This window comes from Triturus cristatus, chromosome 11 (genome assembly GCF_964204655.1).
Source record: "Triturus cristatus chromosome 11, aTriCri1.1, whole genome shotgun sequence".
In the NCBI taxonomy this organism is placed as follows: domain Eukaryota; kingdom Metazoa; phylum Chordata; class Amphibia; order Caudata; family Salamandridae; genus Triturus; species Triturus cristatus.
In genome coordinates this window covers 1,079,202,726-1,079,230,370 of record NC_140594.1, presented here as the reverse complement: position 1 = coordinate 1,079,230,370, position 27,645 = coordinate 1,079,202,726, and the positions used below count along the sequence as shown (strand labels likewise).

Here is a 27,645-nt window from a genome sequence, read left to right as displayed (position 1 = left end):
CACCACAGTAAAGTGCAACCATCTGCACATTATGGAATCCATGTAATCATTATACAAATGGGATGACAGAGGAAAGCTGACATAGATTAGATCAGCCTGGCACAGGTGATAAAACACAAATTATAGAGGGATTGCGGAAGGAAAGCAAGGCATTAGAAGGTTCAGCAGACAAGACTGTATCAGACGTTTGGATCAGGTTTTACATATAATGCCCAACGAACCCAAAACATCCCGAAGCTCTTTTCCTAATATCTTGCTAGAGAAAGCAGATCTCCTAGACCCAATTTGTTGGATGCTCTAGAGTCCAAAACACCCACATCTGAAGGAGACCTTGGAATTCTACTTGATGCAGGCATTTATTATGGAACTCAGTATAAGAGCATCTGCATTAGTTCCTTTTCTTCCCTTTTCCACTGCACCCAGCAAACACTGAGCATCCTGACATCCCTAACATGGAGACTCAAAGACACTGAAATCTTATATTTTCAGGACTTTCTATGGTGGTCCACACTTATCCTGTATTTCACACTTAGAACATTACCAATTTCACAAACAAATGGCAAAAAAGCAATGCTGAGGGGTTAGAAGTCCTTTAAATCTTGAAATTGTAATTTCCCACTCCACAATCAAGTAAGGATCCCATTTGAACTACATGCTTCTTGAGCTGTTGTGCCCAGCACCTCATTTTAACATGCATTTAGAATCTATTTCAACAATCATAATGTGTCGCTTAAGAAACTTTAGGTTCTGAAAGCTGGTAGGTACAAATCGGGTGTGCATAGACTATTGGATTGCTCTGTCAATATTTTACATAACATGTTATCAAATTGTCTCTTTCAGACATTCGGGACAGTGGGGGGCCAAAGCCTGTGATGGTATACATTCATGGAGGGTCTTACATGGAAGGCACAGGAAATCTATTTGATGGCAGTGTTCTGGCAAGTTATGGCAATGTGATAGTCATCACAGTCAACTACCGACTCGGGGTACTTGGTAAGCAAAGGTTTACATTTTTTATTACCTGTTGTGAGCTACAGAAAATATAGCTGTCAGTGATGCCAAATTTAAAACTGTGTTAATTGGAGATTTACACATGACTGTTTCATTGTCTTTAGTTTGGTTGTGTATAATTACCATGTTTAGGGTTCACCTGTTATGCCCATGAAATAGAGCAGTAGTTTCAATTTGATTTCAAGTCTTATTAGGATGGTATTTTTAGAAATCTGAAGATATGCAAAAAAAATCATATTGCTTGAAATGCACTGCAGGATTACAAGGAAAAAGAATGTTGTCACCCTTTTCTTGTTGGACTGTGTTGTCATGCTAGATTGTTGTGATTGTGACAATTGTCACTCTGAGTGGAATGTATAGGTTCTCGTATTTGCATATGGTATACGTTGTACATATTTTTCTTAAAGGTGTCTTAAAATCTGGGTAGACAGACTTGGTCTTGGTCTCAAACAGTTTGCTTTTGTGTAGAAGATGATTTGTTCAGCTTTTATCTACCCCATTTGGCGTATAGTTATTTTTCTGGCATATCAAACACGCATTGTGGCAAACCCTGCAACATGAGTGACACCACTGTGAATTGTAGTGCTTTTTGGGAAGTCAAGAGAAGTTTGTAAAACATTATTTGTTTACAGAGCTCTGTTGGTGCTTCGTTTTCCTAGGAAAGTCTCAAAAATGTACATACGCTTAAATGTACCACAATGTTTAGGCGATTAATTTAATTGAGTGCTGCCTAAGTAATCAAATATGCGAAGTATGTATTTTCAGAAGATTCCGAATAAACAAATGAACAACATTTGTTTCGTTGAAGCAAAGATTTTATGGAAATTTGATTTCTGAATTTTTATGAATATGGTTTCTGAATGATAGCACATTAACTTCACGCATTCTGTATTTCAAAACTAAAATGTATTCTATGTTTGTTAAGTTATGTTTAGCTCGACAATGTGCATGCAGGAGTGTTCTTCAGGAGACTGTTGAAACATTCATGGTTTTCCAAAATATGTCGCTAATAAGAGCAGAGATTTTGAAGATTGCCAAACATTTGATCGATATATTTCTCCAGGCTGTTGCCCTGGGTGAAAAATGTTTTGTCATCTTTAGTTTCTCCTGAAACACAAAAAGAAAATGTAGTTGTTCCTTTAGAGACACTGCTGTGCATTGTTTCACTCCAACTTTAGGGTAATTGCTATCTAATGACAATGCTCACCCTCGGGTGTGCTGGAATCGTTGGCTTGTTGGCAAGGCAACACTCTGTATCTTGAAAAAAAACACTGACAGGATATTTCAAGTGTAGAAGCAGCCATATAACTTTATTTGCTCTACGATAAGATTATTTTGTAATGGAGCAGCCCTTAGGGGTCAAATCGACCAATGCAAAGATAGAAAGAGCATTAGCAAAATTGTTTAAACTCCATCTGCGCCCCCACTAAAATGTCACTAAAGCTGTACCAAAAATGCGACTATTTGGCACTTTGCGAATCTATCTGGGAATAAGGTGCACTAAAATGGGTATTATAGAAAATTGCACATGTCCTTATAGTGTTAAGGTGCTGTATAATAAAGCAACTCATTTTTATTGTTCCACCAGATTTAAGTGATCTGTGGTAAAATAAGTTGATCTCAAAAAATGATTCTTTTAATTTTCCTAGTGGGTACCTGGGTAATACATTAAATACTTAGATGCACAGATGTACTTTTTATTTTGCCAATGAACACAATCTGGAGCCCTTACATGGATGTAATGGTAGAACTCTCAATTCATTTTAGTCCCAGAAATAACTCTGTAAATATTCCATGGAACACTCACAGAATATTAATACTAATTATACTGCAAGGGTTCTTTCAGTTTGAACAATAGTATTCATTTTATCAATTTAACCAATATACGGGGTTTAAGATTATTAAGGAAGTCAAATATGCAAACAATAGAACCATTTTGCTTCAACAGAGCTTCCAAGATTAAAAGCTGGTTAAAGAATTACTTTGCATGAAAGGGGCACTGCCTGTCTCATCTCTGCTGCTTAGTGAGCATTTCCAAACTTTTAATAATTTAGTCAATTAAATGCATATCAGACTTTTGTGGGCTATGGACCTGCTCAAAATCAAACTCACTCTGCACTAACTGGTTTCAGAATGCTTTGTGTCTTCACAAAAAATGTCTTTAAGCTGCACTCTAACATAAATTAGTCTTTCTGTAAGTTTTGCCATGTCATTCAATGTTTCCTCAAGTGATGTCAATCTGGTCTAATTGAGTATCTCCATCTGGAATTTAGCTTATAAAGAACATATTCAAATTACAAAACCCAAAAAGAACAACCACCTTTGTACCGCAGAGTTTTGTATCATTTAAAAGAAGCATTTGTCTTCAGATATGATAATTGATTCTCCATGATTTAGCCTTTATCAATTAGCTTGGCCCAAATCACGAAAAGGTCGCACAAATCAACGTTTGCAGCAAAAGGTATTTTCTCATCGAAGGATGCTGTTAATACAGCACTGACTCCTATGCCAAATCTTCCCCCAGTCCTATGATCATTCGCCAAGAGTGAGCATCATTGGGCAGGGACAGCACAAACACACATAGAATTCAATGCAGAGCCAGAGTAACAAAAGTGATGCCCAGTAACATGATCTTGTTTTCATGGGACCACAGTGCTACAAACACCTGCAATCAATAGCCAAAAGTCAATCACGTCATATTTCCATCAGTATGTGTGATATTTCTGTAGAAATTACACATATTGCATGATTGACCATTGGTTGGTCATCTGCGGGTGAAGATTTAAACTCCAGAGTGTGCCTCGAGCAAATATTTAAGCAAGACAACGCTTGCTTGCGATAGTCTCAGACACCAATGTTGAATCATGCCAGCAAACACTGCATGTTGATGCATGTGTGACCAGTGATACCATTGGCACACAACCCATTGCATATATGCCGCTGTGATATTTTTTACCATTTATGCAATGAAACATTGCAAATTAAAAAAAAATTTTTTTTAACAAATAACTTTTATGTAACACATAGGAAACTGTCCTTATTTTCCGACAGGAGTGTGAAATGGTAGGAGAGAGGGCTGACATTTATAACGGTACAATTAGCAGCAGTTTCCCCTGCTGAGAAAAATGGGCAGTTATCAAACGAGACACAAACACACGTCATTCCTTTCATCTTTGAGTAATAAATACTGTGACTGTGGGGATAATGAGTTTAAAACACTTGTGATCCAAGTAATCAATCCAAAAAAAGATATGTACAACCAGCTAAACACTTCTTGTACAGTGGTATTCTCCACACACTGCATCTTTTCTTTTATGTCACCAGGAGGGGAACATTTAGTCTATGGACCTAAGTGGTTTTGAATGAGTTCACTTGCCAACCATCAGATGCTGGAGGATTATGTTTTAGTATTATGTCTTTTTTTAATGTTTTTAAGAGAGTAACACTAACGGGTCAGCCTGGCCCACCGAATATCTGGCAAAAGCATGTGCAAAGCTGTGTAATTAATTATTTTTGAAGCCTTCCATGTGTCTAAGTTTCAGATTCTGTTTTCTAAGGGTGTTGACGTACAATATAGGTGTCCCAAACAAAGGGGGTCACACAATTTTAGGCGACATAGAAGAAAAACTGTGCAAATTAGTTTTTGCTGTCAGACGCTCACTTTACTGTTAGATGAAGCCATTTTGTAAACAGAATGTGATACTGCTAATTCGAGGTAAAATGTTAACACATTATTAAAACAACGGGCAAACCCGCATATCAAGCATGATCAAAACAACATGCAGATGTAGAATACCATAGAGCCCCAATGTAAACCTGAACTTAAATATGTGAAGCCTGATTTACATAGAACCAGACTCACAATTGAGAAAAGCAATTAGCACAACACAAAAAGGACAATTGCACCTGACAAACGGACATCCTTGGCTTAAGAGGGCAGCAGTGGCATAGGCAGTGTCAGTGGTCCCTAGTGCAGTTAACAAAATGGCTCCACTTGCAGTTATTTGAACAGAGAAATGCAGTAATAATCAGGGTTCATTGGGCCTCTGGGACTCTGGGCTCTTGTGCACTGCACCTGCTGCACCAATGGGAGCAAGGTCCTTGGATGAAGCTCATATGCTGCACAAACTGTCCTCCATGCACATAACGTGCAAGGCATTGACACAGTCAAACAATACATTGGTTCCCAATGCACCATGAATGGCGGATGGCCCACAAACTGTCCAGCATCTTCAGTGTAGGGGTGCATTTAAGAGCAATAGGCTGTAAGTCCCTCCACTGCAGTGCAAAGGGTTTTGGTTGCATCCTCACTTTCCCCCTACATTTAAATGTAACTTTATCTGTGTAAAACGCAGCCTAGCCAAAAATAGATGGTGTTAAGTCAGACGTCGATTGTTGTGAGTCTGTGATATTTCGGACTTTTAATGGTACACATGTTTTCGTATTTGTACACCTTGATGGTTCTTGACAAACCGAATAAAGCTTATTTGATATGATTTGAGTTTGTGATCATGTTGAGTTAATCTGAAACGATAAATCACCCAATTTCTGTAATTTCACCCCATCTTGCAACCTACAACATGACTACCACAAACACCAAAAAATAATATACAAAAACAAAATCCATCTAGCATTAACATAACTGTATTAGTAATGTGCATGGTGTGTGGGTATTGAACGAGAAACTAAACCCACCCACTTAGACTATGAGTACTACTGCCAAGGCAATGAGGTGAAATAAATTAGCTTTAATACAAAATGACCTGCCTGCTACAACTCAACTCCCTTATCCGTCCCAGATAAATGCTATTGTGCTACCATGGAATACAAAACAATTCATATAATAAATTCTGTATGAGTAGAAACATGGACATAAATAACAAAGTAGAATCAATGATCATCATAACTACTGTAGTTATGGGCCCCGAAACATGATACAGTATGGAAATGAAACAGCGCAATCGAAGTTCCATTATGAGTACTGTGAACAGAGAACCAAAGCTCATTATAACAACTGCTATCAAAGAAAAGAGTATATTCACAAATACCATCATAATAGAGTGTATATAAACAGTCTAAACAAATGAACTTGCACTATTACTCAAGATGTGTTAAATGCCCCCTTTAAATTATGACAAACGGCAGAGAGCCTGCCATCCTGGCTACACTGCAACTCACCCACTTTTTTCCCAAATGATTCTCTTAACCTGTATCAAAGCCAGCGTATGTTCCTTGACAGCAGCCACAGTGTCTCTAGCACCTACAAGTTTACAACAGTACAGAAATGGTGTGTGGTGAAAACACAAAGAATCTCTGGATTTAAGGGAGGTTGTGCCCAAGCTTTCATGAACCCAATTACCTGCCCCTTCAGACACTTATGAAAGTTGCAGCTGTTGAATTTAAATAATTTTAAAGCTCTGACCAATTATTCTATATGTCTCAACTAATATTTCAATATCATTTGTTTAGCTCCATTCTTAATCATTCTACACTATGGCTGTCAGTACAAGTGGCCTCCTAATTCCAATGGCACTTGTAAAGCAGTTAATAGCCAAATCATAATTATGAAATCTGCGGTGTTCGAGTGGGTCCGATATTTTCACAAGGAGAATTTGGTTGCGGAAAACAGCCATCATTTTCATGAGAAAATCAGGGAGAAAATAAGGTCTTATGAATTTCCCTAGTAATTCCTCATTCTAAGGGTGCCCTTAGCGTCAGAAAGTTAATGGGGTTTATTTTCCCCACACCCGGAGGTGCTGATATTGTTGGTGTCAGAAACCTCAGGGGTGGGACAATCTGGGCCATTTTCTGATCCAGTTGTGATGAAGGGCTATATTGAAGTCATAAATCTATATTGAGATAGAGTGCTATTTGGATCAAAGAGAGTACCAATACTGAGAGATGTGCTGCTGGAGAAAACTAATTTAGAATCTTTGATTTTCTGCAAAACTGGCTAATGTGTTGCCCATAATATTTCTCGAGTTCAAAACAGGAGGAGAAATCTTAAAAATGTTTTTATTGATCCATGGCTCACATATATTTAAATGTTTTTGAGTCCATAAGCTCAATTTCAAACTTTTTAATCTTTGAAGATTTTTGTTGTGTGCATTTTAAAAACCCCTGATATTTTCAGACTAGCAGTACTACTGCAAGGAAAGTAGGAAGCGGTGAAGAAATTGATGAATTATTGTTGGTTTTCTTACACAATATGTTCTTTTTGCAAATTGATAAAAAAGTAGTGATGAAACCGAAACCGATGTAGGTTGTTGACAGATATGAGTCTATATAATAGAGGATTTGGGGTTCTGTTCTACTGGCTTAAACACTGAAGAAAGTAGTGAGCACTGATCCTCAATTGGAACCCTCTAAAATAAAATTAAGTTTGGGAAACAAGTCTTTTGCTATACACACAATGCTCTCTCGCACAACAAGTGATTTACTTATTTTAAAATATTGCTAAAATGTACTATGAATGCAGTTTGAATATAACTTTTTGTATGTTATGCATGCAGAAATTGTTTTAGAGAGACTATGGGTCTGATTTAGAGTTTGACGGACGAGTACTCCATCACAAACGTGACTGATTACCTGTCCACTTTCTTGCAACTCCCATAGTAAATAAAGCACTTGTAAGAAGGTGGAAGGGATCCACCACGTTTCAGATGAGTTCATCAATCCGATAAACTCTAAATCAAGCCTTCTACAAGCCTCTCCAAAAGAATGAGTGTTTATTTCACAATTCTTGCTCCTTCGGCAAGGAACCAATTCTGATTGTTAGCTCTCTCATTCTAAAACCAACTGAGCTGTTGTGTGTGTTGTATAAACTGTTACATCTTTCAGAAACATATACAACAAATGGTGGGGCAATAAAAAACTCTGATGTAGAAGGGACAGTGGAGTGTGTGAATAGATACTTTTCAGGAAAATGCTGATTTTACTTCTGAGTAAATAAAGGCAGGATGGATAACTGTGCATGCACACACATGTACACAATTCAAGTCACCATTTGTTTTAAGTACTTATATGCAGTGGAAGTTACATTAATGTCCTCCACACACAATACAAGCAGAGAATCTCTCTAGTGCTTGAACCAAAGGGAGTCACTTTGGGCTGCTGGGGAAGAGCATTTTCACTAGATTGAGATTTTGTGAACGATGATGATCATTGTGAATGGGGCACTGGTGTCATCGCTTTAGAAAGTGAAATTAAAAGGAGCCTTTTGACACCTTTTACTTTCACTCTGTATGGGGGTGCAGCTCAGACCCCCCAAACCGATCATAATGGGAGAGGAATCATTGAAAAAACAAGAGTCTCTCCTTTCTAGGACAAGCTCTTCCTCGTCGATACCCCTCATGGATGGCCGCAGGTAGGTGATCCTTGGACATGGATTCTCCCATTGCACCTCCAGTGAGCTTTAAAGGTGGATGGAGCACCCCAGGAAAATTCTCCCCATCCCAACACGGTCAACAATTCTCTATCTTTCCCCTAGATGGTGTGTTCGGGTGTTTACTCCAATCTGCCCACCGCATAACTTTACACTATGGCTTTTTTTTATTAAGGTAATAGCAGTGGGGTCCAGCCTGTCTTAGTATGAGGGTGTAGCCCAGTCCCTAAAGGAAAAACGTTCTTTATTTCCCCCTGTGGTCAGATTGGGAAATGTACCCACATCTTCCCTTCTCACGGTGACAGAAAGCCCACTCAGAGACGTTTTAAGGAGTGGATATTGGTCAACGTCTAAGGGGCTCCTGGGAAAGTTAACTTTCTCTCCAACTCACTTCACCTCTAGATGTTAGTGAGAGATATTTGTTGATTTTTTTTTTGATTGGGGCCAGCTCTTCTTGGCATTGTGCTATATCCCCACCTCTAAATCCTCTACCGCCTTTCAGTCCCATAAAGGGCAGATTGTGGGATTTAACCTCTAACTCAGACTCCCTGGGGTCAAAAAGGCCACTTTATACCTGTGATAGATTTGCATTTGTTTTAAAAGTATGGAGGCAGCCCGTCTTGACATCTGGCCACATCCCCACCTCTAATGCACCTACAATATTTCTGTCCCCATTGGGGCATATTGGAGGAGTTACCATAATCTGCACTCCCTGTGTATAGCAGAAGGCACACTAAACATTAGGGACCATATTATAGAAACTGCCTCAAGAGGTCCCTGTCCCTCGCTGGCATTTGGTATTGTAGAAGGGTCTTGTGCTTGTTTGTGCAGTCCCTTCTACAATATGAATGATGCTGGTGCACATCTTGAACTGCCATGAACATGAGGGTGCATTTTCTCATTTGGTGTGTGGCTCCATGCAAACAAGGGAACACTTCATCTGTCTGTTATTGCATTGGACTACAACCCAAACCCTAGAGCCCATTCAGTCTTTCTTTCCCCCTGGGGCCTAGGGCCTTAATAATATTGGAGCCATTCCCTATGGCAAGTGTGAGAACTGGATTCATAGGGTGCAGTTTTGACATAAAGGCTGGCAGAGAGAGGTTACATCCCAATTTTCTATTCACTTTCAATGGTAAATGGCTGCATTAGTTGTTTTCCTGTACAACTGGCAAACACAGAGCCCCATTAACCAAGGGCTTTAACCCAGTGCCCCAGGGGAATACAAGCTTGCATGGACTCCAATACATATTCTTACCCAGAATGGCTGCAAATGCCAGAATTAAGCCTATAACAGTCAATTACCTCTCTTTTTCCTCTGGGTTTGGCTACAGTATTCTGCCTCTGGGTCTGCCATCACCAAAGGAACCCTATGAACCCTTGCCTGACTCTGGGCCCAGATACCACAGCTCCTTACATCTCCAAACAAATCTAATTTAATGGAAATGTGGCAATGTCTCGACAAATGGCAAGTAGTAGTAAATATTGACTACCACTTTGAGAATGGCAGCTGTTCCTAAAAGCTGGGAAGAGGGTGATCTTAGCACAGAAACACTTTCGTTTTATGCTTTTTTTAGAACAAAACACAGACTTTCTTTCACTGCATTTTTTCCAAGCTTTCCCAAAAAAGTCCCAAAAAAGTCCTCGATTTCAGCCATTTTCTCAGTTCCCTCAAAGTTAATCCACAAACCCGAATAGCTGTAGAATCCCCAATATGTGGGGAAAAGTAAAGCAAATTCGGCCTGGATATTTTTTAAGAAAACCAATTATATAGGTTTAAGTGTGAAATGCTGCAAAAAGCGCTCAGCACAGGGGGGAAATGCTTCGGCACTTAAGAGGGTGAAGATTACTTCATTGTAGGAGGCACATTTAAATAGCAATCATGAGCTCAAATGAGAACATTTCTGTCCTAAGTGAAAATGATTAAAAAAAATGGATAAGCAGCAAGCCACATTTCAAAATGCACTTGTTTATTTCTGAAAACAGTAGCAGTTTGTTTCATTAAATGTGAGGAATTCATGTTTTTTTCCTACTGCATTTAAAGTGCCAGCCTGTTGGGAGCTATTTATGACAATCCTCTAACCACTAGATTCTATGTGATGAATGCATTGGTATTCTAGACGTGGAGCCTTTGTGCTCTCTCCACTTTCCATATTTAAAAATATAATTAGATGATATTTAGTGATCAGCTGTGCTGGGTAGCCTGAGAGAAATCCTGGTTTCACAATTTTATGAAATTGAAATAGCAATCGGTGATCTTTCTCCATATTTACCCTTAATTTCTGACATTATTATCACTTAGATGATAAACAATATAATTTAAATGTCCAGTGTAAAACTTATTAAGCTCCCCTCTTCCTGTTACACTGCAAATGTATTATGCAACATGACTAGGAAACCCCTGACAAATGTAGTGAGGTGATCCATAACTGCTCAAACACTACATTGAACCAAAGACAGACACTCAATGTGGCCTTTAGGCTGTTCCTTCAATAATGAATGTATTTATCTTTTTACATAAGGATGAGTCTGTAAGTGTTTGGCTGTGTCAGTATCATTCAGCTAATACAGCACCAAGGGCCAGATGTACGATGCGCAAAATAGAACTTCGCAAATTGCGAGTTTTTTGCGACTCGAGATTTGCGAGGCGCTATTTTGAATGTACAACAGTGTGTATCACGCTGTTTGCGATTCCCAATGGGGTCACAAATTGAGAGGCTCATGAATATTAATGAGCCTCTCGCTATTTGCGACCCCATTGGGAATGGCAGGCCCTCCCATGTATGGTGGTCTGCTGGGCTCGGCAGACCACCAAGTCTGGGACTGCTTTTAAATAAAGCAGTTTAAAGGAAAACGGGATGCAATTAAAAAAAAAAAAATGAAACTTTTTCGTTTCATTTTTTAATGGCAGGTAGTGGTCCCTGGGACTACTGCCTGCCCTTTAAAAATATTTTCCCCTGCATTTGCAAAGGAGAAGGGGTTCCCTTGGGACCCCTTCCCTTTTGCGAGTGCATTACCACTCTCTTGAAAAGGGTGGTAATTTGCGAGTGTTTTGCAACCGAATTGAGGTTGCAAATCATTCATACATGGGCTTGCGCTCACTATTAGGAAGGGAACTCCCCTTCCTAATAGCGAGTCGCAAAACCTATTTAGCGAGTCCCAAATAAATTGCGACTTGCTAAATAGGCTTTGTACATGGCCCATGCTGATGGGTTTGCAAACCTGTTTGCGCATGCAAAAACTGTTGTACATCTGACCCTAAGTATTTCTATAACAATTAAACCAAACAATGTTCACAAGCAGCTTCTACAATGGGGTGACCCTCTCTGTTTCTGTACACTGGTGTATGCTGTGGGGTGGCTGATGTATCTTTGGGGGGGTGCAAGAGACTAGTGACCTAAGCGTATATGTGTGGGTCTTCTTGCGCTTGCCCCCATTATGTGTTTCCTCCCACAGTGGGAGTGACCTCGGGTGGTTGTCCAGTGGCGTGTCTCCATCACATTCTATGTGCCCTTGTGTTAGAGTAGCTGGCTCCAACTCCTTGCCAATGCTCTCCCAGAGGTTTCTTGTGTGTCCCTTTGTAATCCTCTAGGTGAAGGGCAGCTTCCTATGCCCAAGCCCAGTTAATGAATCTTTCACCAGCCTTTGATCATCTTTTTTATGACACAGGGTTTCTGACCTGTTCATTCTGCCTTGGCCCCGAAGTAGGTACAACCCAGGCCCCACAGTGAAGTGGAATCCTCTTACATATATACAACGTTATATTGAATTCTGCCGTAAGTATTTTTAAGAAATCACACATCTGTTGTTGGTCGCTGGTAACACATATTTTAGGTTACAGTAATGCCATGTAGGTTTGGCTCTAAAACTGGCAGTCAAGACTTCTTCAAGCAGTGCAGAACTCACCAAGATGAGAGACTTGGACTGCTGTGATTTAGTCCATGTTTATGCTACACTGTCCTGTGGGTGAGAGTACACTTCTGGCTGTTTTGAGGGACAACTGTAAATGACATTGGACTTTATAAGGAAGAGTGCATAATAATTCAAGACCGAGAATAAATACTGTTCATTTGTTGCCAGAAAGTATATTCCTGAACACTGGGACTTCTTTAAAGTTGCACTTTACAGGTGATTTTATATGTGCCCACTTATGGTTGTCATTTTGAAATGGAATTCAGTAGGATATTTTGGGACATTGATTTTCTATGCCACTTATTTATACATGTATGTTTTGACAATGTTGTGTGTAGCACTGCATGCGATCTTGTGTCTACTAGGACAGTCAATGAGATTTAACTGTAGAAGAGGTTGAGAAGCTGCCATTACAGGTCATTCTAAAAAGTCTTCAGAGCAGAAATCGCATACTGACGTGGAGTTCAATGGCGTCTATGGGTTTTCCAAATTGTAGTGGCTGGCTCAGTTGTGTTAACAATAGAACCAGTCCATTCAGATGACTGGTGGGGGCAGGACCCTAACATTCACTCCAGAGCTGTTGATGCACAAACTGCTTATTCATATACAGTGGTGACTACATGAAAGAAATGTAGGGATGTTTTGATTTGCAGAACCCACTGCCAGATGGATGGGAGTCTGGAAATCACCCAGGTACAGATTGAAATGTAATTGATGTAATGTAACAAGCTTGACTTGTTCTACATGTGTAGTGCCAGGTGGTAAAAGACATGCCACTCTTACTTTGCTCGGAGAGGACTAATGACTTCACAGGAATATGAAGTGCTGTAGAAATCAATGGGCAATAGAATTCTTTAACTGTCCTACAAGGGAAAGTATCCTGCCCTATCCAGCACCATTGCTGACACCCTACCTCCTTTTTTTAGAAGTTTCAGGAGAATCTTTTGGCCCTCTGCTTTTAAGGAAACTGCCAGATATGGCATGGTACTCGACATTAGTCATAGATCTTACTCACTCCCATGCTTGGGTCTAAAAGAAGGGTAGTGATCTTGTATTAGTTGTGCGGCCATAAAACCTAGGGGCATATGTATCAACATCCCCATTTGCGATTCTCAAATAGCGATTTTTAAAGAATCGCTATTTGAGAATTGCAAAACGGGATGTATTTAAAAAATTGCAAACTTTTTGCGATTTCTTAAAATTCCATAATTGCGATTAGCAAATTGTGAAATCGCAATTAAGGAATACCTGCCCATTCATTTCTATGGGCCAGGAGACCCATAGGAATGAATGGGAAGTAATTCTCAAATAGCGAATCGCAATTTGCTAATCGCAATTTGAGAATAATTTCTAAGGTGCAAGGGTGTCATGATGACACCCTGATGCACCCATGAAATGAGCGTGTGTGTGCATATGGTGCACATACAGCGCCACGTGGCACTTTGTAAAATTCAAAAAAGTGCATTTTGAAAGGAAATCGCAAATTACCACCAACTGGAAGTTGGTGGTAATTTGCGATTTCTTAAGGATAATTTGCACAACTTGGGTGCTTTTTGCATATCATTTAAGAAATCGCAATTTGCGATTTCTTGAATGCTTACGCAAAATTAAGAAATCGCTAAATTAGCAATTCCTTAATTTTGCGATGGGATTTGGCTCATACATCCCGATTACCGAGTTTTTAATCGCAAACGCTGTTATTTTGCGAATCGCAGCGTTTGCGATTAAAAAATCGTTTGATACATATGCCCCCTAATATTTTGCTCAGGGTGGGTAGATTGGAGAAAGGGTGGTAGCTGATCTGTTCACATGAATTTGTATAAGTATTATTTTTTTCATCTGGTAACTAATAGATGTTTTAGAGGATCTCACCTCATGCTGTGATTTTGGCACAAAGAACAGAAACGGATTGTTTGACTCACGATACTCTGATTTTCAGTACTCTTTTCTCCACCGGCAGAGCACAGGTACTTCCTAAAGTAACACAGTGTGCAATTCATCATAGTTTGAACAGTAAAAACAAACACTGTAGCATCGCAGTCTTCACCCCATAGGAAAATGGGCTGTGGGCGCTGGTAACCTCATCATGAGCATAATATGATACACACACTACTTACTCTACGTCACTTTAATTCATGCTGTTTCATACAATAAGCATCTATATTTTAATGCAACCATTGCAAATTACAAGTGACATTCCATATAACACTGGGCTGGGTGGGGTGCAAATTCAGCACTTGCAAACACTGGTGTGAAAGTGCAACACCAAAAATGTATCACTGCATAAAACAAAAAGCAACACTTATTAAACTTTTTCTTGCCTTCATTCACACCAGCTCCTCTCTTTTGAGTCTTTGAAAGATTAATTATAAACCAATTTCCCATTCTTTGGGTCCAGTTTCCTACTAAACCATAAAAGGACCTTGTACACCCAGATTCAATCAATAGGGGGAGAATGTTTAATAAAGTCTCTAGCAACAGCAGCCCATCATTGAAAATGTTCTGCCTATTCCCCGCTTTTCAAGTAGATATTTACAAGGGTTGGTACACCACTGGCCCACTGACTTTGGTCTCTTATGCCCCCTAAAATGGTACCATGCCTAGTTTATTTTTGATATCCATAGGTGCGCTGGTATCTCTCTGCAACAACCTCTTGTTTTGGGGAGCGGGCATAATGAGAGTATTTGTTTTAATTATAATATCAAACTATGAAATGAATACCAGGAAGCTATGATCATGGTAGCGTGTGCAGATTATCGATTATTGCAGGGTCATCTCACAGGCATTCGCAACCCCTGCCGTGCAGGCTGCCCCCAAGTTGTTAGAGACCCTGCAACCTTTTAAGGTGAAACCCACTGAACCCAAGCCCAATGAATATCTGTGAGATATGGGAAACTCAGGGGTCTCTTTTTCCATTTTGCAGCGTGGCCCCATCATTTTTTGTTAGGCCACTGCATTGTTGTTTACAGATAAGATAAATTCAAACCCAAATTATAGGACAATAAATAATAACCAGCTTCATCCCATATGAAACCTTATATGAAATAGTGTCTATTTGCAGCTAGTGCTAGAAAAAAATGCAGCTACTGTAAATGTGTATGTTTGAGATAGCAATTGCTCTTGGCATTTCCCAAGTATTTTAGAATTAACTTCACGCTTTGTTTATTTTCAAGCATTATTTGTTATAGATAGATAGATAGATAGATAGACAGATAGATAGATAGATAGATAGATAGATAGATAGATAGACAGATTCCAAGTAGTTATAAGGATTGACACTTACTCAGAAATATATAGTGTCAACATGTTTACTGCATGATTACCCTTCATCAAGGCCCCGTTGAGGCTGAAATGTGTCAAGGGGAATTGTGCAATAAACTCTTGGGCACTACATGTTCCTGATTGAGCGTCCTTTATTATATCTAATTGAATTTGTTTATATATATATAATGAAAGTATTTGTTTTAATTATAATATCAAACTATGAAATGAATACCAGGAAGCTATGATCATGGTAGCGTGTGCAGATTATCGATTATTGCAGGGTCATCTCACAGGCATTCGCAACCCAAGTTGTTAGAGACCCTGCAACCTTTTAAGGTGAAACCCACTGAGCCCAAGCCCAATGAATATCTGTGAGATATGGGAAACTCAGGGGTCTCTTTTTCCATTTTGCAGCGTAACCCCATCATTTTGTGTTAGGCCACTGCATTGTTGTTTACAGATAAGATAAATTCAAACCGAAATTATAGGACAATTAATAATGACCTGCTTCATCCCATATGGAACCTTATATGAAATAGTGTCTATTTGCAGCTAGTGCTAGAAAAAAATGCAGCTACTGTAAATGTGTATGTTTGAGATAGCAATTGCTCTTGGCATTCCCCAAGTAATTTAGAATTAACTTCACGCTTTGTTTATTTTCAAGCATAATTTGTTATCTTGTCAATATATTAAAATCTATTGAGCAGGGCTTCTACTCTATTTCCACTAGAATTGATCTCCTTATGAATCATATTAAAAAGGTATGAGTGGAAATTAATCACGGACATGACAATATCTGTGCTAGAGGCGTACTTGTTAAAAGTTATTGTGCATGCACATTTACAGCACAGGGGCCAAGAGAAATAATTTAAAATTGAACATCATTTCAACACACACTTTATACATATATATACACACATATATCTATTGATCGCTCTCTCAATGTGTGTGTGTGTGTGTGTGTATGTATATATATATATATATATGTATTATTTACACAGAGAGAGCGAGAGAATAGATAAATGAATGGATGGATAGATTGATAGATGGATGGATGGATAGATAGATAGATAGATAGATAGATAGATAGATAGATAGATAGATAGATAGATAGATAGATAGATAGATAGATAGATAGATAGATAGATAGATAGATTCCAAGTAGTTATAAGGATTGACACTTACTCCGAAATATATAGTGTCAAAATGTTTACTGCATGATTACCCTTCATCAAGGCCCTGTTGAGGCTGAAATGTGTCAAGGGGAATTGTGCAATAAACTCTTGGGCACTACATGTTCCTGATGTGTATATATATATATATATATCTACAGTGGAGAAGTGTGGCTCACTGGTTAGAGAAGGCATACCCTGAAGCAAAGGTCAGACCCGGGACCAGGGTTCAATTCCTGACGCGGCAGGGTCTGAGCCCAAGTGTCCACGGACTCGATAATTCTCACTTCGGTGCCTACTCGAATCATGGGTTCACACTCTGCAACTCTGGGCAATAGCTTGCTTAATCTCCACTATGGCCCACCCCCCGCGGCGGGATGCCTGGCTTTCACCTTGGGGATGCCCAGTACGGGTTATCTCACAGGGAAAAAGCCAGGACGGGTTCCCAATGCAAGCGCTGAGATGCCCAAGGGTAAGTCGAGCGCTATATAAGAACATACATACATACATATATATATATATATATAAAACTTCGCCACCACAGTCCCAGAAATCCTCAAAGTTATTCGAAGACCGGAACAGACGATAACAGACCACGTAGTAGGTGTAGGTGAGAAATGTATTAAAATTTCAGCATGCCTGCCATGACGCGTTTCAGCCTACTGGAGACCTTTTTCGCCATGTGAATGCCGATCACGCGCTGAATGCTAATTGGCTGTCAAGTGTCTGTCTACATTCGAAACCAGGAACTGTTGGCAGCCATTTTGTGCCTCGGTAGAAGCGAGGCTGATTAAGTAAGGGAAATAAGTCCGTGAAAGATGTAAAGGGGGCAGGGTATAAATACTCTGACCCTCTAGTGCTGCTTAGGGGGTCCCAGAAGGACCCCCTGGGGACCCCCCTTTTGTTTTTTTTTTAAACAGCAAAATACTCGCATGGTGCGCGGATCCGGATGGAAAAAAAAAAAACGAATCCCAGGGGCAAAATCTTTACAAATGAATGGGGCAGGGGGGCTGCGTGGCTCCCCTCCTGGAGCCCTTGAGGGCCCTGGGGACCGCCACCCCCCAGGGCCAGCTCCTACAGTGTCCTGGGGTACCCACCCCCAGGACACTGTTGTTTGCTATGAAAGGGCAGGAGTCTCCCGCCCTCCCGCAGCAAACTTCGTTTGGATTTTGAAAGAGAGAGCAGGGAAACCTCCTCTCTCTTTCAAAATCCAAACGATATTGCTTTTCCACACAGGGAGCTGCATGTTAGCAGCTCCCCATGTGGAAAAGCAATGCCGGCTCCCGAAGGATGCGGGGAGCCGGCTGGGACCGTGGGGGCGTTGGGGCTCCCCCCACGGTCCCCAACGTTTTTTAATAAACCCCGGGGGATGGGGTCCCCGGGTATAATAAAAATTAGTGATAGGGGCTATTATTTTTTTTACGGTAAAATTTGGAGTCACGCATCCTAACGCGTTGGGTGCACGGTTACTCTCGCGTGGGGTGCGCGGTTCCTAGCGCGTTGTGTGTGCGACTCCAAGCAACAAAGTGTAAATAAAAAATAAAGTATTAAAAATATAGTTTAAAAAATATTTAAAAAAATATAAAAAATAGTTAAAAAAATTAATTGAAAAAAAAAACTTTCAAAAATGGTGAAAAACCAATATAAAAAAACATAATTAAAGGAATTTACGCACTGAAATATAAAAAACAAGAGCTCAGATTGTTACAGTTTGAACATTCTTTATTGAGGAGTTACAAAACAAACAGTGATGTAAATAAAACATGCAGTAAAAAAATCTCTAGACCTAGAAGAAAATGTATGGTTAGAAACAAAAATTACTCATATCAAATGTTAAAAACATGCAATAGATGTTTTAGTGAACAAGGAGATAATATAACGGAGCATTTCACAATGTTGTAATAGTTTGCAGGAAGGGGGAGGGGAGAGGAGAAGTAGCTTATCATAAAGAGAAAGGGAACAGAGGATGCAAGTCATATGATGATCCATACCAACAAAAGACTATTATGGAGGGTTGAAATGATAAATCACAGCAAGGGAGGTGCTCTGTTGTTAAGGGTTGTCATTGTTCTTTCTTGCACATCACATATCAATCTACTGGATCCTCTGCAAATGAAAGGCTCTATATGAAGGGCTCTGGAGATATCCTCAGTGCTGTTCACACATCTTTAATACTGCCTTACGATCGGTGTGAAGCTGCTATAAGTAGCACTCGCTTTGAGTGAGTACTTTTCCTGTTCTTCTTTCTGTGAATCCCTTGCAAGTTCAGCTTTAATATCACATTTTACAACACAATGCATATTGGTAAAAGTGCTGACTGTTCAGGACGTGCAGTTTCTTCTAATACAGCACATGGCCTTTAGTTAAATGCACATTGAACAAGCACTTTAAACAGGGGCGGCTGGCACAGCTCGCTGGTGGGGGGTCGGGCATGCGGGGGTGCGTGGGCTGCATTGAAAAAAAATATAAAATAAAAACAGCTACCTTGCCGCCGCCACCACCGGGTCCCGCTTCGTCTCTACTGATCGCCTTTGTCTGACTCCAGGTCGGAACAGGAAGCAGGCAGCCAGGTTCTCACCCCTAAGTCAATCACAACCCTGCAATGCAGCGTTGTGATTGGTCTGAGAGCTGTTATACGGCGCTCAGCCAGGGGCTGTAGGGGTAGGCATGTCCTCCATGCATGCTGTAATGCAGCCTGCATGGAGAAGGGGGAAAGTGTGCATGACTGTTTTGGGTGGCCCGAGAGGGCCGACTAAACAGTCATGCACACAGAAGTGTTCTACCTCTCCTCCCCTGTAGTTCTGCTCCACCCCCGCATGCACTGCCACAGCAGGAGGACAAACTAAAATGATAATAACATTCTGTTATTATCCTTTTATTTTTCGCTTTCTTTTGCTGCTTTCTGGCAGTTGTGCGACACTCCTCCGCCTTAGCGGAGGAGCCGCCACTGACTTTAAATGATTGTGCAGGACTTGCAATTTTGTTTTCCAATAGAACACATGGTCTTCAGTTGAATGCATATTGACCAAACATTCCTTACCTAAATATTAATAAATTGATCTTGCACCATATTTGCTGCATTACACAATGGAACAAACTGAATCTGGAAATAAATGGAAGTGAATAGATTCAAAATCATCAGCCAAATGTATTTCTGATTTTTCTTGCACAGCTATTGTGTAGTTGTGACACCACATAACCAAGTATCATTCCCAGTTATTGTGGTTGTGTAGCTATCACATGTATAGAATACAAATCTCTGAAGCTTTCTGACTCTGAACTGTAAGTTGCTAAAACATAGTTCTGGTTAGTTTTGTTTGAAGTAGTTCCCTCAACTGAGACTATCCCTATCAGTAAATGGCATTGTTGGGTTTGAAGGGATATAGGTTCCTGTTAGCATCACTACAGTTCTACACCCAAATAAGAACTGCTTCCTGTAAATGAGATGCCTCAAGGTCCCCTGGCTCCATTCATATCAGTGCACTCACTTTAATTAGCCTCGCTTTGAATTTTCCAGCAGGTTACTTAGACACCCCTTGGTAATGCAAAATTTCAGTTAGTCAGACTGGCATTAGAGTACAGATTTGCTGTAATGAATGACATTAGAGCAAATCCTGGTGATGTGATTTCTTCAGAGTGAAACTGTGTATGCAGTGATGAGGAGAGAAGGGAGTAAGATGGGCTGATTAGAATGTGCATCTTCAAAATGGAAAAATGGTCATTCAGAAAAGAAAATGTTATTGGCTATGAATTCATGTATGGACTGTTGTAGCGTATGGTTAACTTTGGATGTGCAAAACAGTAAACATGTATCTATGTTTCTACCTTATACATGTTTATTTCCCAGTATTCAATCAAAGGGATGATGTATTAAAACATATGTCTCCCCTGAAAACACTCTGCTGTGCCTTGAGATAGAGAAAAACAAACCTCAGTGTAGCAAATTAGCTTTCTGACTCTCGGAGCGCACATCACGAGTCGCTGCATATTTTAACAAAAAAAGGGTGACAAAGTGTGATTGCCTCCCAAGTTAACAAGGAGATGCATCAGTGGTCTGCAAACTTCAGTTTGCAAAGCATTGCAAGGTGACTATCTGCCCTGTCTGTTGGTAACTGTGGCATTCTGGAGTATGTATTGTCAATGGTCAAAATGAGACTGTAGGTAAATGTAGTTTCAATGATAAAATGGGGTTTTAACTCTGGTAGCTGTGGTACAAAACAGTAGACTTTTCCTCATAAGTCTTGAAGTATTTAAGCTGCATCAAATCAATATCAAAATTTTAAAACTCAATTTAATAAGAGAAGTAAAAAAAACCTGCAAAAACAAGACAACATGGAACAAATTGTTTCAGAAGATGACCTTTTTGGGAAGATAGACTACTATATGGAAGAATGGAAGAGTACAAGTCGAAGTTAGTTAATGTGGATGATCTAAATGGGCCTCTAGAAGATACTCTTGCACCAAAAATTAAAAGCAGTTACCAACAAACTTCTGTGTTGCATCTAGGCCGGGAGGGCAGAAAGGATCAGTTCCCTTATAGGCTGGTACATTTTAATGCCCCCAAAGTTCTTAGATTGTTTAATGCCTTCCTTCTGGTCACTCCTAAACATGCAAAACTGAAAGGGACAGTTTCCATTAAACCAAGGCATGTACAGCATCGTGAGCAGCAACATTCTTCAGCCAGAACTCAAGCACATCTTCCAGTTCCAACTATTCTGATGTTCATTTTGTAAAGATGCCTAACTTGTCCCTTATATTCTACATCCAGGGCCCCAGCACAGGTCCTATCCCACTAGCCTTCCTGTTCACCTGTACAATGTCCTATTTTCTTTCAATCTCTGGTACCCCAGGAAGAAAGGCAGTCTGTCCTTTGGGTAGCACTTCCCGAGCTCGGGCCCTTGGAATAGCAGGTTCAGCTACAGTTCTCTTCAATGGTGGGTGCACAGACCAAGGGTGTAACGGAGGCCCCTACAGCCGACTCGCACTGCCAGAGGGCCCACACAGTTCACCTCAAAGGGGGCCGACTAGTGCTGGGCAGCTGTAAACAAAAAGCTCTGAAGAAGCAGTTACAGATTGGGTAATGTGAGTTCCATCACCTTACCTTGCAGGGGATCCGCCTTAGGTTTTGTCCCACCACCGCTCTGAACTCAGGTGTGCTCTGAAATCTCTGGCCGGGGGACCTTTCTTACAATAGTAAATGTCTAGCGATTGCTGATAATACATCTGCCAATCCTAAGCACATGTCGGAGGATTTGTCAAGGTGAAAAGATGCTAGGGACACTGTGGACATTGCTCTCCAGCACTCCAACTATCTATGTTCACCAGTGAATTTAATTTTGATAGATATGAGACTGCTGCACATTGGGTTCCAATGCCATTTCCCAGTCAATAGATGAAAAAGTTGTTTAAAGTCGTAAAGCTGACCTGGTTAAAATGCAAAGGGCGCTTTAGCCTTACGTATTAAATAGCACCTTTGACGTCTCTTCCTGCAGAGACACTGCTGATTCCATATTTGAAATTGATAAACTATCCACCTAGTCTTTGTGGGATACTAATGGGTGACTTAGTCATATTAAAAGCATACTTTTCAACATGTCAAAAACAGTTTAATTTTATAAATGTGCTAGGTGACAGTTTTATTACTGAACTTAGGTCTGCAGTGTAACTAACTTCAGAAACCATGCATTTAAATTCATGCATGTGGGTGATGGAATGCCAGACTTCAGCCGACATGTGGTATCTGCCCTTGATGCAACTGTTACACTGTCTGCAAGATACTACTGTGGCTTCACCGAAGAGCCCAGTATGCCTGATGGAAATATTTGTTCTAACCATTTCTAAGGGTCAGAAAAGATGCACTGACAGATATTAAGTCACAGAGTAAAACAGAGCAGAACATCCAGTACCACAAATGAAAATGAGTCTGGGAGCCAACGCAGAAAGGTTATCTTCTTCAACTAATAGTTATTGATGTGCTGGCTGCACATAAGTTAATATAGACTGTTAAATGTACCCTGATGTTTCTTTTATGATGTGTGACATTGTCTGGTTTTTCAACTTTTTTTTTTTTTTAGATGCAGGCGTCATTATACTGGCCAACTACAAAAAGAAAAAGAAAGGCTGTAATGTGGTTTCCTTGCAGATCTCCATCTCTGCTTTAACAGATGCCCAAATACTCGCAGAATTAAACCTTCCGTAGAGTACATTTCGGCAAGTGCTTGTGGCTGGCCATTTTGGACTATGTTGCTTTATTACATAGAGCACAGAACAAAGACTTTATCAGTTCACACTGTAAGTGCTGTCTGCACTAGAGCTTACTACTATGAGACCTGGCCATTGAAACTCACAGTGGCGGCTATTCTGCAATGGTGGAAGAGCATCACCCACTGAATCAGAGCCAGCAGCTGAAAAATAAAACAATATTTTAATATTGTTTTACTATTCAGCTACTGGCTCTGAGCCAGTGCTGTAGGGAGGTGTGGGGCCATTGAAGGGGGGAGGAGGACTGGTTCCTGTACTGTAAGTGTACAAGTGTGTTTAGCCGGCCGTCTCAGGCCGGCCAAACACACATGCACACTTAGGTTTCTCCAACCCAGCTGTATTGAACAGCCAGGCTGGAGAAAAAGCACATACTCCCTGTCCTTAGCGGAGCGTTAAACCAGCCCGCACAGGCCAATACCCGCCCATGTCTCCTTGCATGAGAGAAGTTAGAGGATTGCACAGGGAATCTGAGGCTTCCCCAGTGCCTGCTGGGACAAGGAAGTAGGAAGAAGACCACCGAGGTACGATGTCGGAGGCGGACAGCAGCTTCAGGTGTTTTCTTTTAAAAATTATTATTAACGCCCTTGCACTCTCCCTCCTGCATTCCCCTGTGCCCCCTCCACCCACCTCCCCACTTTTTGAATGTGGCTGCCGCCACTGGAAAGGTATATCTCTCCTTCTTTTTTAAGTTGTGAGTACAATAATTGTGTTAACTGTACAAATGTTATAGAAACAGAGAAAGTAAATATTGGTTGATTAAAAGTGTATTTCTTGGGGGGCGTGGCCAGGCATCGGACCAAAATGGCCGAGTAAAGGCGTAGCTCCGTAACCGGCCCCGTCCACGCAACTATCCTGCCACAGATCTGGCCCACTGGACAACAGCCCTGCACGTTGGACCAACAGCGGTTGAGAACCCGCCGACCCCGGTCCGTCTCCGAGGTCGTAGACTGGAGTTACAGCCACTTGTAGACTGCGGCCTACCCCCGGAGCCCACGCTGGGACCCACAGTGTGCTGTGAGGCCGGGCACGAGAGCCAGAAGTACCGGTGCCCTCGCGCGGTCGTGCCGCCGACAGTGAATGATCCTTCCCCCCATCGGGGGTCCGGCGCCTGATCTGCCCTGCCGCAGCTGACAAACTCACACATGTGCCTCTAACGGTGGGCAGACTCCCGCAGTGTCTCCAGGATCGGCGCGGCGGGTACGGTGAGCGGCGCCTTTCATTGCTGGGCCCCGTAGTGCTTCACCTTCTCCCCCGCACTGCCAATGGTGATTGACAGCCGTGCCAGCTGCACATGACCTTCAAAGGACCCCCGGCCGCGCTAGCACTACACCCCGTAGTGCCCCGCTGCCTCGGGTGCGTAGGCGGGGCAGCTGCATTATTGCATCGGTGCGGGGGAAGAGGCCCACCACCGTAGAGGGGAAGAGACCCGCAACTGGATGCAGGGGGCGTGGCCAGTGTAGGGTCCCATATCGACCGGGACAAATTTGGGCGCATTCATCGCTTTTGTGCTTGGAACAGGTGGCACATCTTTGTTGGTGGGAAGCAGGCCTGAAGCGAGCCCCTTGGACCTTCATAATTGAGCACTGGCACCCTCTCCACCCAGTAAACTGTGACCCGCAACGTGATGCAGGGGGCGTGGCCATGATAGGGTCCCATATCAACCGGGCCAAATTTGGGCGCATTCATCTCTTTTATGCTTGGAACAGGTGGCACATCTATGTTGGTGGGAAGCAGACCTGAAGCGTGCCACTTGGACCTCCATAATTGAGCACTGGCACCTTCTCCGCCCAGTAAACTGTGACCCGCAACGTGATGCAGGGGGTGTGGCCAGCATAGGGTCCCATATCAACCGGGACAAATTTGGGTGCATTCATCGCTCTTGTGCTTGAAACAGGTGGCACATCTTTGTTGGTGGGAAGCAGGCCTGAAGCGAGCCACTTGGACCTCAATAATTGAGTACTGGCACCCTCTCCACCCAGTAAACTGTGGCGGTGTGGCCTGGGTGCACCCGAACTAGCTGTGAGTGGTCAGCGAGTGAAGCCATGGAGCGCAACAAGGCAGCAGGGGCCCATGGGCCGAAGGTGACACAGACAAACAAACTGGACCAGTACACCGTGCCTAAAGAAGCACAGCAGACCCGATTATCCAGAGATGCGGCTCCAGGGGACTTGGGTGAGGAGGAGCAGGAGATCTCACTTAAAGACGTGATGGACGCCATCACCGGTGTCAAGTCCTCCCTGGACACAGTGGCATTTGGCGTTAACCTCATTAGGGCAGACCTGTCAATGCTGAAAAGATATGGTCAAACAGGTGGAACTTACAACTACTAGTCTCGTCAGCAATGTTGCTCAGCTACAGGGGGAAATCCGCGACCTTCAGGACTTTCGCAAGCTTACTGACCTCAAGCTGGATGACTACAAGGGCCGCCTGCGGTGCAACAACCTCCGCATCCTGGGCGATCCGGAAAAATCGGAAGGACAATCCCTGGATCTCTTCGTCGAGGAACTAATCCTTAAACACCTGCAGCCCAAAGGACTCAGTAAGTTCTTCGTTATCGAACGTGCCCACAGGGTCCCGGGCGGCCGTCCCAAACCGGGCGCTCCCCTGCGGCCCATGCTGGCAAGGGTGTTGAATTATCGCGACAGAGATGTCATCCTACAGAACTCTAGGGCGGGAGCGCCCCTCCGGGATGAAAATGCTGATATTTCCTTTTTCCCGGACTTCACGCAGAGAGTACAGCATCAGAGGAGGTCGTTCATGTCAGTCAAGCGAGACCTCAGGGAGCGGGGTCTGAAATACTCCATGTTGTTTCCGGCACGTCTTCGGATTGAGGCGGAGGGAAGAGCATGGTTTTTCGAACATCCTTAAGCCGCGGCGGAATGAATCGAGCGCCGCGGAACAGTGAGTCCTGGTGATCACGGCGGCAGAGACAGTGCGGGCAGTCGGCCAGCTTGAGACGGTGACGCACTCAGAGGTGGCACCTGAACTGAGTAAATGGGGCCTGAATGGGGGTGGGCCTGGGAGGGGGGGTTGTCTTTTTTCTTTCTTTGTTTCTGATTGTTGGCGCTCATACCTCCTTGAGATAAAGAATCAGAACACAGCAGCCTGAAACTGAGTAACTGGGAACATGAATGCGGGGTGGGCCGGGGAGGGTGGGGCACAGGTGTCCGATTGCAGGGGCTGAGGATTTTGTATGGCCTTAAGCTGCCCGCCTATTAGGGGCACTACAATGAACATGGTTAGAGACAGGGACATGGAGCGTGATGGAGGATAAAAACTTCAAAAGCTTGAGCTGGAATGTTAATGGGTTAGGGGACAAAATCAAATGAAGTGTTGTTCTCCAGTACATTAAGAGGCATGCTCCAGATATAGTTCTGCTCCAGACACCACATCTGGTTGGGAACCTATGCAAGGTGATGCACAGAGGGGGATATAAGATGGTTGCACTTTCTGGGTTAACCTCGGGTTCCAGGGGGGTAGGCATCATGACGAGAAATGCATTTCCACTAGCGGTGAATTCCACATGGGCGGATGATCGAGGCAGATACATTGGTGTCTCCAGGATGTGGGAGGGCCGGATTATTACCTTCATGTCAGTCTATGTCCTCCCAGGTTTGCAGGGCACAACGTTCGCTGATTTGGATGGGGTCCTGATCACCATTCCGGAGGGGCACGTAGTAATAGGGAGGGGGTGACTTTAACGCAGTGGTCTCAGGTACATTGGACAGGTCTCCCCCCGGGAGCTGAGACCATTGGCTTGTTGGTTGCCGGATTTTCTTGAGGCGATGGGGCTGGTTGATGGATGGAGAATATACCATCCGGACCAGATACAACACACCTTTCACTCTGGGGCACACCACAGTCTCTCCCATTAAGACTATTGTCTTGTTCCATCGGCACAAGCCACCTACATAAACACAATCAAGCACTTAGCTAGGGGTATCTCCGATCACTCGCCGCTCTGGGTCCATCTGCACATAAATCTGGGTCTGGTGGGAAGGTTGGCTCCCATTAACCCTTGGTATCTGCGCAACCATAAGATTCGTAAACACCTTATTAAGACCATTGACGAATATTTCTCTGATAATGTGGGGTCTGTGTCATCTTCCCAGACCTTATGGGAAGCAATCAAGACTGTGATTCGGGGACAGGCACTGTCACTAATATCTGGCTCCAAAAGAGACAAGCAGAAGAAAGTACTCGAGCTCGAGGCTGATATTTATAGGTTAGAGAGCGACCTAGAGGCAGGGGTGAGGCCGGAGAGGCTCCATCTGCTGAACCTGAAACAGTATGACTACAGAACACTAGTCTCCGATAGGGACAAGGCCCTAAGCAGGGAACAGCAGGGTAGACTTTACGATCTGGGAGATAAGGCCGGGAAGCTCATAGCGTGGCTGGACAGGAAGGAATGGGCGAGCCGGCTGGTCCCAGAGCTTATAGTAGAGGATGGCATCTCAATCACGGAACCTCAGGAAATACTAGATAGGTTTGCTGGTCATTTTCAAACGGTCTACACATCGGTGAACTCCCACACTGAGGCAGACTCTCAGGACTTACTACAGGATATTAAGCTCCCCTGTCTCTCTCTGGAAGATCGAGACCTTATGGACAGCCCTCTTACAAATGACGAGATTGCGCAAG

The 27,645-nt window shown here is 42.4% G+C and overlaps 1 protein-coding gene across 3 annotated transcripts in view; it reads left to right on the top strand.

Annotated features, from left to right (window-relative positions):
* Positions 1–27,645, top strand: part of NLGN1 (neuroligin 1) — a 792,339-nt gene that overhangs the window by 354,766 nt on the left and 409,928 nt on the right. For all 3 annotated transcript variants that reach the window (XM_085635421.1, XM_085635420.1, XM_085635419.1), the window contains one exon: positions 841–993. In XM_085635421.1, the coding sequence (XP_085491547.1) occupies positions 841–993 (153 nt within the window). The remainder of the gene's footprint in view (positions 1–840; positions 994–27,645) is intronic.